Raw genomic sequence first — 11,303 nt, 5'->3', positions numbered from 1 at the left:
GAAGAGAAAGATGGATTGGATAAGGATTTTGGATTTACTTGTCTCATTTTGTATTATTATTTATGCAATTTGTGGTCGCCCCTTTCAAAGTAATTTAAGTGGTCATGCAATTAATATTTAGTCTTAAAAAAATTTAGGATTTGTTTTGAAATTTAGAAAATGACTTTTATAAGTTATTTTTTTTTTAATTATGTTGAAATGTTCAAAGAAAATAAAATTAGAAAAAAATTTGTATTCCAATCAATGACAAAAATGTTCAATTGTGTAGGAAATCTCTTCCTAAAATTTTTTGTCAAAAAACATTAGTACCATGCGATGTTTGTAATGGTAATGTTAATGCTTCCCAAGTGTATTGCACGGAAAATCATATTTTTGTAACAGTAATACTAGAAAGTAGAAACTCCTAATATTTTTTATTTTTAATTCATCCCGGTCAAGGCTTGTTTATAGAGTCTAAATGAAAAATGGTTTGTTTGGATAAAAAAACGTAGGTTATTGTCTTTGTTTTTTTTTTTTTTGTTTTTTTTTTTTTTTGGAAGACCATAAAATGTGTAGTCACTATCTGAAATTGTGCACTTGCTAAACCTCGCTTTTATGTAATAATTTGTAAATTACACATGAGAGGTAAACCGCACTAAGAAGACCATGTGTTACATGCTCAACTAAAAAAATGTTGGCAAGAATCAAATTCATAACTTTTATGGATGGGAATTATACTCCATATACTTGGTCACCCCTATCAAGACATTATTCTTCATTTTGACCCTTATGAATCCACTTTAAAAAAAAAATAATAATAACTAGTTTATTTAATATTATTGGCTCTATTACAATGTATTATATGTCTATACATATCTTCTCAACCTATCAAAGCACAAAGAATCAATGCCCCCACTAGGATTCGAACATGTGACCTCCCATTTGACCCACACGAATCCACTTTTTTGTCCCATTTGACTCATACGAGTCCACTTTTTTTTTAATGCTACTGACTCTATTACAATGTAATATCTGTTCATAACTACTTTCTCAACCTACTGAAGCACAAAGAGTCAATACCGCCTTCACTGAGGCTCGAACCCACAACCTCCCATATGGGAGTGCAACCTTGGTGCCATTAGGCAAAAAAAAAAAAAAAAAAAAAAAAAAAAAAAAAAATATATATATATATATATATATATATATATATATATATATATATATATATATATATATATATATATATATATATATATATTTTGGGAAAAGGGTCAAATAGACCCTCGAACTTTAGCTGAAAAGTCAATTAGCCCCATCAACTTTTTAAATGTGCAATTACATCCATCAACAATTCATTTTGATGCAATAAATCCTAAAAATCAGTAAATGACCTGTTATCATATGTCATTAGGGATCCGGCCACCCTCCGACGAATTTACAGGCAAAAAAATGATCGACGACCGTTCGCCGATAATGGAAACTGCCTTCTCCGGTAACATTTACCGATCTAGGTTCAGGGTCGGGATTCTCTGGCGGAGGGGAATAGGTGCGATGTAGGGCTGAGCCACTTAGCTTTCATGTACTCGGCTTTGCGCCAGGGAAGGATGTGCATACCTTTCTTCTTCAAGCTCTGCCTCGCCGCCTCCGACATGATCGATACGATTTGCATAAGCCGATTGTCGTTTCTGACGAAAATCAGCGGCAACAATTGTAGAACGGCATTGTAACTTCTCGTTGACCTCGCAATCTCGAATTTTGATAAAAAAAATCTACATCGATCAACACTCTTTCTTCTTCCACAATCACATCAATGTATTCGTATTCTCTTACATAAAGCACAGACATTTTTCAGTATTTAAAACCTAACAATCAGGAGGAATTGGAACAGTCGCTTAACTATATACAAGTAATTATAGGTAGTTAGGTACCATCAGGCATGGATGAAGTTTTCTCCTATTTGGATTTGCAGGTGGACGCGTTGTAGCCTAGAGTCAAGAGGCCGTTGGCGACGATTTTTCAAAGATCGTCTTTACGTTTGCAAATTTTGTTCTTCTCGATGATTTTCGAGGTGTCGGCTAAGAGATTTTTGTCCGCAACACTCTCACAGTGAAGGCATTCCCCAGCGAGTCATTTATCGGAGAAGGCCAATGGTCGCCTTCTCCTTCTCTATGACCGGTGAACGGTCACCAATCACTTTTTTACCTGAAAATTTGTTGGAGAGTGGCCGGATCCCTAATGACCTGTGATAGCAGGTCATTTACCAATTTTTGGGTTTCATTGCATCAAAATGGATTGCTGATGAGTGTAATTGCACCTTTAAAAAGTTGAGGGGTTAATTGTTTTTCAGCTAAAGTTCGAGGACATATTTGACCCTTTTCTCTATATTTTTTTAATACTATTGACTCTATTCTTTTGTATAATTATTATGATAACTAGTATTTCCACCTGTGCGTTGCACGAAATTGATTTGTTATAATATTTAAAGAAAATTTGGATCGATATACAATTATATAAACTATAACAACAAGTATTATATAGAACAATTGATAAAATGGTTTGGATTAATTATGTTTTCTGATGTTATTCTTGCTTGATTTTCAATCAAATAATTGCTCAATTACCCGTGCGATGCACATATAATTTTTTTATTATTATTATATATTTAGATACTAAATTAAAGATGAAATTAGAAACAATTCTAATATTTGAAAGTGTACATTTCTACTATCTATCTACTATACTAATAAGAACCAAAGAAAGTTAGGCCTATAATAGGTAGAAAAAATGTCTTTAATTATATGATTGTCCGTTAACTTTCCCGTTAAATATTATTTTCTCTGTTAATTCACCGTTAACATTGCTTCAAAAGAAAAACACACAAATCCTTATAGAATTCTAATATTAAAGCCTTAATAAAACTCTAACCCACAAATCCTTATAAAATCCGCAAATAATTGAGATGGACTATATATAGTAAATCATGTGAAAAAGCACAATCATCCAATAAACCATTTACACATTATTTTCCTAGAAATCTTCTTTTACACTAACATCTAGGCATCTATTAATATCTTGCTATTAAAAAAAGTTCTTTTTTTTCATAATACTACTGTGCAAATTTGTGAGGGTGTGTTTGGTTTGCACATAAAAATCAGAATCATAATGAAAATTAAATATTTGATAATGGTAATGGAATTTGGTGAAAATATTTATTATGTTTGGTAATATGGTGAAATTAGAATGATTATCAATATTGATATTTGGTTATGTATGATTCTATAATGAGAATAAAGGTTTTAGAAATACAAAAACAAAAAATTAAAGCAATTCATCATAATATAATGACATCCAAAACACCAATATAAACAAAAAATCAAAACAAAAATATGAGAGACGTAGCGAGGAGGCAACAGATTGAGAGGTGACAGATGATGAGGGATAAGATGGAATGATTCATGTTTTTAATTAGGGAATGAAATTTTTAACTGGAGAAGTAATGAAATCACATAATTGTGTTTTCAAAAGTTGCCAACCAAACAATAACTATGATTTTGATTTCCATTCCTAGTGTGTAAACTTAGGCAAATTATGCTGTGCATCCGTGTGCTCCATGCATGGTGCACACGGATGCATAAACGGCGTCGTTTTACTTTTTTTAAAAAAAATCATTTCCGATTGCCATTAGTTACGTAAACATATGTTCATAATTTTATAATTTCACATTATGAATGTATAGTTATGCAATTCTGGATGTATAGTTATGCAATTCTAGATGTATAGTTATGAAGTTATGGATGTGTAGTTATGCATGCAATTCTGAATGTATGGTTATGAAGTTATAATTTCACATTCTGAATGTATAGTTATGAAGTTATGGATGTGTAGTTATGCAATTCTGAATGTATAATTATGAAGTTATGGATGTATAGTTCAAATTATGCACAAAATAACGCCGTTAACGATAAACGAAACTAATTTTTTTTTTTTTTTTTTTTTTTTTTAAGTTGGACGTCAAAACGACGTCGTTTTTGCAACCGTGTGCACCATGCATGATACACACGGTTGCACAGCATAACTACTCGTAAACTTATGAACCAAACACACACATAGTAAGACATTATATGGTTTGAGTTTTAAAAAGGAAACTTAATTAGTATTAAATTTGTATACACACTTACACATTTTGCATAGTGAAGGAACACAATTTTCATGGTCACTCTTTCACTTTGTTTTACATTTCTTTGTATATCCCCATGTTGTGGATGGTTAATTATCATTATTATTTTATTTTTCGTTTACTGTAAAATATTCTGAACTACTAATCTATATTTACAGCTTATAACATATAGTTTGGTCTTCCTCAAACAGCAACCTGAGCTGCAGCAAGCCTAGCGATTGGCACCCTGTCAAATTAAAGGGATCACACTTCATTAGGCACACCTACTCTTCCTATAGTGCGGATTGGTGTGAAGCAAAGAGTAATGGTGCACCATACTTAATGTCAATATTGCTTAATATAATTGGCTTAAGTGGTAATTACACATTTTCGAGATGTTGAGTACTTGACTTGTTCTTTTTTGCCTTTTACCGCCCTCCGCCCAACAATACAATTCTCCTTCCTTAGATTCATGACCTGACTCTGATACCACTTATTAGATCAAGCGCTTACCACTTACGCCAAAAGTTATAGCTAGTAGCGAAGACGCAACTTTATACCCTTATACCACCACACACTTTCTAGGACAGTGCCGGACTTGGCCTTTTAAGCCTTTTACCGGCCTCTCCCCAACAATTCCCCAACCACCAGGGACTTTTATTGGCCTCCGTCCAACAATATATATATATATATATATATATATATATATATATATATATATATATATAAATTGACATGTATAAATAGAAAACATTCCAGCATCCAACATATGATGAGTTGAATAATAGAGAAAAAAAAAAAGTGTAGGTACCTGAATGGAGAGCAGGACACATAATCTAATCCAGCCTCTGCAAAGAATGCAACAGAAGAAGGCTCCCCTCCATGCTCTCCGCAGATTCCAACCTGTTTTTTGTTTAACATCATTTCATATTAGACCTCATAACTTAATTCAAGATTATTTTAGTTTGATGAATGGGCAAAAAGATGTGGTGCTCTTGTGACCTTCAAGCTTGGCCTAGCAGCACGGCCTCTTTCGGTGGCAATCTTGATCAGCTGCCCAACACCTTTCTGATCCAGAACCTGATGAGGATCGGAATGGAATATATACGTAAAAGTGCAGCTTGGAATTGAAGTCATACTATACTAATACTATACATACCTCAAAGGGATCGTGTTGAAGAATGCCCTTTGACAGGTATACAGGTAGAAACTTTCCTATGTCATCTCTGCTATATCCGAATGTCATTTGTGTGAGATCATTAGTCCCAAACGAGAAAAACTCTGCCTCTTTTGCTATCTGACACTTACAACTCTTTTCATCACTAAACTTCCCAACTCAATTAATTAAGACAAGTAAATTCTGATCCAGATTAAACATACCTCATCAGCCACAAGAGCTGCTCTTGGGATCTCTATCATTGTGCCCACCTTATAATTCAACGAGGTGCCCATCTCTGAGAAAACCTTACTCGCAACACCACGAACTAAACTCACTTGATGCCCTAATTCCTGTCACCCAGGCCAGGCAGTTAGGGATAACTTAACTTATTATTGGGTTATGAAATATATATATAGAAATAATAAAAGCAAGGATGTGCATATATACTTGGGGAGTTCCAACAAGGGGAACCATAATTTCGGGCAGGACAGTAATCCCTTGGTTGCTCATTGATACTGCAGCCTGAAAAATTGCCCGAACCTGCATTTCTGTAAGTTCAGGATAGGATATCCCCAGCCTGCACGCAGGTAGGTATAAGATGAGATGAGAGACAAGTTAACTTAGTACAGGAATCCAAGGAAGCTAATGAATTGAAACCTGCAGCCTCGAAATCCAAGCATGGGATTCACTTCAGAAAGATTCTCAATCCTTGAGTATACTTCCTCCTCACTCATTCCTGTATCTGCAGTTAGTTCATTCACAATCTGTTCAAGATCCCCTTCTGGCAAGAATTCATGGAGTGGAGGGTCTAGCAGCCGAATTGTCACAGGTAGACCTGATGATTATATATATTGCAGATAATCAAGCATGCAAATTATAAGAAAGAAAAAGTGATCCCTAAGAGATGAGAAATTAAACGCACCATCCATTGCACGAAAAATTCCTGCAAAATCAGATCTCTGATAAGGAAGCAACAAGTTGAGGGCTTCCTTCCTTTGCTCCGCTGTAACTGCCATTATCATCTTCCTCACAGCCTTTATTCTCTCATCAGAAGCAAAGAACTGAAATGCCAAATCCACAACATACATACACTAATATTATATTTTTCGAAATAGCTCGCTCTATAGTCTATACAATGGAAGAAGACATACATACTGCAATTACTAAAAAGTAAATATGAGAAGATCTACCATGTGCTCAGTCCTACATAGACCAATTCCTTGAGCACCATTATTTCTTGCTGTTAATGCATCTTCTGGTGTGTCAGCATTTGCCATAACCTATCACCACCCGCAATCCGCATATAATATAAATATATAACTAATCAAAGGCGCGGCCAAACTTATTGATACAAAATAAAAACATTACAGCACCTTTAAATGCCTTAGTTCATCAGCCCAAGACATAAGAGTCTGAAGATCAGCAGTCATAGCAGGAGGAGAGAGTGGTTGTTTACCCAAGATCACTTCACCCGTAGATCCATTCAGTGAAAGCCACTCTCCCTCGTTTAATACATTGCCTCCAACAAAAAGAACCTGCAGTAGCGTAGTAGTGGTATGATGAATCAATAAATATAATCCTAATTACACATTCAAGAGATCGAGAATCCATCCTACCTTGTCGGCATCATTGACACGAATATCAGCACAACCAGACACACAACATTTTCCCCAGCCGCGGGCTACAACAGCTGCATGAGATGTCATGCCCCCTCTTGCTGTCAAGATCCCAGCAGCAGCATGCATGCCCCCAATATCTTCAGGACTTGTTTCACTTCTCACCTATATATATATATATATATATATATATATATATATACATAATTGTTAGGATGAAACGCTTGCTTACCACTTAGTACTTACGCCAAAACTAAAAATGATTGAGATGAGATTATATACCAAAATGACACTCTTCCCTTGAGAATGCCAAGCTTCAGCATCATCAGCACTGAATACAATCTGGCCTACAGCTGCCCCAGGAGATGCGGGCAACCCCATAGCAATCACTTTGTCTTTGTAAGCAGATGGATTCTCAAACTGTACTACATTCAGATCCAAATGAACAACTAACAAACTTTGTTTTCTTAAAATTCCAAGTTATAATTAATTAGCAGGCATTTGAAAAGAAAGTAACCTGAGGGTGAAGAAGTTGGTCAAGATGCTGCGGCTCAACCATCTTTATTGCAGTTGGAATGTCAACAACTCCCTCTTCAACCATGTCCACAGCAATTTTCACCGCACCTTTTCCTGTACGCTTCCCTGACCGACATTGCAACATCCACAGCCTATTTTCTTGAACAGTGAATTCAATATCCTATCTTTGAAGAAATGCCACACAACCCAAAAACAAACCTAGTAATCAGTTATGCGATAACATATACAACAAGCCTAACTTTCTGTTAGTTAGTTTAACGAAAGCAAGATTTACCATCATATCTTTGTAATGCTGTTCTAAAATCTCACAGTTCTCCAGGAGCTCCTTGTAAGCTTCAGGCATACACTTCTTCATCGTGTCCAAGTCTTCAGGTGTTCTAATTCCCGCAACAACATCCTCTCCCTACAAAATAAAACATTATATTGTTGAACAGTACAGTACAGTACAGTACAGTACGTAAAACAAATTACAAACTCACCTGAGCATTAATTAGAAACTCTCCATACAGTTTGTTTTCACCAGTGCTCGGGTTCCTGGTGAAGAGGACGCCTGTTCCTGAGGTGTTACCCATGTTCCCAAATACCATACATTGGATGTTCACTGCAGTTCCCTTTAACCCACTTATCTGGTTGATACTTCGATACTTAATGGCCCTTGGACTGTCCCATGATTCAAAAACTGCCTTCACAGACAATTCTAACTGCTTTTTTGGATCTGATCATGACAAAAAATTTATTAAAAACAACAATAACCAGAAACCAATTAAAATAAATATAATGGTACATACATACCTGAAGGAAACTTTTCACCCGTAGCTTCAATATACGCATTTTTGTATTGCTCAACCAGCTCTTTAAGGTCAGAGGCTGTTAAGTCTGTATCAAGCTTTATTCCTTTGGAATCCTTCAATTTTTCTAGCTTTTCCTCAAACAATGAATGTGGAATGCCCATAACCTTGAATGTAACAGATAAACGATGTGATTATTAGTTGTACAGATCAGAATAATTGGAACTTAGATCATTCCATTGCATTAGCAATGGTCTTTAGGAACAGTCAGTAAAGAACAAATGGAGGATCAAATTAAATGGTTTTTTGATGGAATGTTCAAAATTGACATTGTGGAGAACACTCACCACATCTCCAAACATGTCCAAGAATCGTCTGTATGAATCGTAAGCAAACCTCTCTCCACTTTTGGCAGCCAAGCCCGCAACAACCTCATCATTGAGTCCAAGATTCAAGACTGTGTCCATCATTCCGGGCATGGAGATCTAAGGCATAAATAAGTGAATAAGATCACAATGCAAGATGAAGGATGCGTGAAGGGTATTAGAAACTCACAGCAGCACCAGACCGAACTGACAGGAGGAGAGGCTTGAGGGGATCCCCAAGGATAGCTCCCATGTCCTTCTCAACTGTGTGCAAACCTTCCAATATCTCCTCCCACAATCCGGGTGGGAGTATTTTTCCGTTTTCTTGATACTCTTGGCAAGCTTCTGTTGAAATAGTGAGCCCAGGAGGCACAGATAAACCAATGCTTGCCATTTCAGCTAGGTTTGCACCTTTTCCACCCAACTGCACATTCATCAAATGCTAATAAATTTACATTTCAACCATTCACACGTACAGACTCTTACTATCATATCATTATCAAAACTTCTCAATCTCTTCTTTGTAGTAATTGTTTGGAGAGACTCACCAAAGACTTCATGCTCTTGTTTCCCTCACTTCTCCCCTTGCCAAAAGTATACACTCGCTGCACCCCAGCAAGAGAAACACGTACATTATTTACTGATAGAGAACATTTGGAATAGCTCATCAAACTCAAAATTTAACAAAATTGTTCATCCATCACTTCCTTTTTTTTTTTTTTTTTTTTTTTTTACTTAATATCTACCTTAATTTTTCCCTATTACCATATCTGTTTAAGTGAATTTCCTGTCCCTTTTACTCTCACAATCCAATTGAATTGATTGGGAACAACTAACAGTGAAAAAACTAAAACCATTAATAGTACTTGGTGATTCCAGATCGATGCAGCAAATTAAAGTTTTAAGCAAAAACATTGAAAACTTAATTTCTTGCTGTCAATAATAACTCCTATTGCATATTGCATAATGAGAAAATCCCACTAGAATGGCCTCACAGTCTCTCTAAATTAAAGGGAGAGACATAGATATACTTAGTACAGAGTCCTAGGTAGGTTGATAATCAGATAACTACCCTGATGTGCTCCTACTGCATGTTAGTATCAACCGCTTACCACTTACACCAAAAACTATAGCTAGTAGCGAAGGCGCAACTTTATTTCCTTATAGACCGCCATCACATTTTTTGAGACACTGAATGCTGGACTTGGCCCTTTAAGCCTTTTACGGGACTCCGCCCAACAATACTGAGTGCTAGACTTAGCCTTTACCGGCCTCTGCCCAACACCACGAGATGGCAAGTTCAGGCTGCCACTACACAACACTCCAAGTCTAATCTGGGATATTATTAGCTCAGTTTCCCAATTTGGAAATTTAAAAAAGAAAAAGAAAACTTACAAACACCCGAAGTAAAAAAAAAAAAGATTATGGCCCTGTTTGGTAAAATGGCTCTTAGCTGATTGTGTTAATTAGAAGGTATATTAATAGTTGATAACATTAGCTAATTGTAGAAAAATGTTTCGTAAATTAACTGTTAGCTGATTGCTGTTTGATATAATTTCTTTTCTAAAAAAACTGATTGAAAAAGTTGTTTGAAGTAGCTTTTTGAATTTTAGCCTTTTGGAGTTGCAAAAGCTAATTAACCAAACATTTATATTGATATTTTAACTAAATCAAACAATTAATAGTGATCAAATAAGTCAAAATTGGCCTATAGGCCAATTTTTTACCAAACAGGTATAGTTCGAAGAGTAGCTACCTTCTTGGTAGTTGGCTCAGAAGCTGGAGTAGTGAGGAGCGCTCGAGGAGTAACATGATGTTTTCGTCGAATTGAGAAGCTATTATTAGAGTTGATGTATGATGAGTTGTGGCACCTAATGATCCTCAGACGACTGCACCACTTCCCAACAAAAACACTTGGAGGGTTGGCTCCAAGAAGATCAATCTGCTCTGCATCCCTCTCCTTCAACAATCTTCTTGAATACCCATCACTTGTACCACTGGTAGTACACCTTATTCCTATTATTTTCACAATATTCATCCTATAAAACTTTATAAAAAAAAAAGAAAACAATGATCAGCTCATGATCAAACACCATATTATGATCAACTCCAATTTTTACAATCATAAAAATTGAAACAGATGAAGATTGACTATTTTTTTTTTCTTTAAAAAAAAAATTCTTGAACCTGATATTGGGAAATTGATGAATGGTAGAGTGAATGAAGGGATGGAAAGTTTAGCAGATGGAGATATGATTTTATTTTGAATGTGAAATTGGTTTTGTGCAGGAAAAGCAAAATGTGGTGGGGGTGTCTGTTCTTGGTTTAAATCAAAGGCATTTATGTGTGGACTATATTAAAATCAACCTATCTTCTTTTGGCGCCAAGTTGATTCCCTGAAACTAACCCATACTCTGTCAAATATCAATAATATGGACATGGGATTTTCCATTGCTGCCCTTGTTGGTAGACCAAATAGCAAGCTGAGTTACGGATATTTTCCCTTGGACCTTTTGTTTTTTTTTTTTTTTTTTTTTTTTTTTTTTTTTTTTTTTATAAATAATTTTGGTTTCGCATTTTAAAAAAAAATAAGTAACTAATAGATATTATTATAAAAATGTTAATATTTCAGACATCTTCTCGTGAGACGGTGAGACACAAATGAATACACACGATCGTGTGCACTCATGTTGGGCAACAATT

General features: G+C 35.4%; 1 protein-coding gene across 2 annotated transcripts; it reads right to left on the bottom strand.

Moving 5' to 3' along the window:
* Positions 1 to 4,104: 4,104 nt before the first annotated feature.
* On the bottom strand, positions 4,105 to 10,922 carry LOC109176574 (pyruvate, phosphate dikinase 2). 2 transcript variants are annotated; one of them, XM_019326029.1, is made up of 21 exons: positions 10,788 to 10,921; positions 10,357 to 10,647; positions 9,149 to 9,205; positions 8,791 to 9,024; positions 8,583 to 8,720; positions 8,240 to 8,402; positions 7,927 to 8,162; positions 7,722 to 7,850; positions 7,428 to 7,607; positions 7,193 to 7,330; positions 6,911 to 7,075; positions 6,668 to 6,829; positions 6,485 to 6,574; positions 6,217 to 6,355; positions 5,952 to 6,129; positions 5,742 to 5,871; positions 5,516 to 5,644; positions 5,295 to 5,432; positions 5,138 to 5,215; positions 4,947 to 5,038; positions 4,105 to 4,382 (listed from the first exon to the last, which is right to left on the bottom strand). In XM_019326029.1, exons 2-21 carry the CDS (start codon positions 10,636 to 10,638, stop codon positions 4,340 to 4,342), a joined length of 2,901 nt encoding a protein of 966 aa, XP_019181574.1. In that variant the 5' UTR covers positions 10,639 to 10,647; positions 10,788 to 10,921; the 3' UTR covers positions 4,105 to 4,339. The 2 variants fall into 2 exon arrangements, with proteins under 2 accessions (XP_019181574.1, XP_019181573.1); XM_019326028.1 differs by lacking the exon at positions 4,105 to 4,382 and adding an exon at positions 4,736 to 4,770 and having other exon boundaries at positions 4,894 to 5,038; positions 10,357 to 10,639; positions 10,788 to 10,922.
* Between the last annotated feature and the right edge of the window lie 381 nt (positions 10,923 to 11,303).

This window comes from Ipomoea nil, unplaced genomic scaffold (assembly GCF_001879475.1).
Source record: "Ipomoea nil cultivar Tokyo-kokei standard unplaced genomic scaffold, Asagao_1.1 scaffold0711, whole genome shotgun sequence".
Lineage (NCBI taxonomy): Eukaryota > Viridiplantae > Streptophyta > Magnoliopsida > Solanales > Convolvulaceae > Ipomoea > Ipomoea nil.
This window is presented reverse-complemented; position numbering and strand designations above follow the sequence as displayed.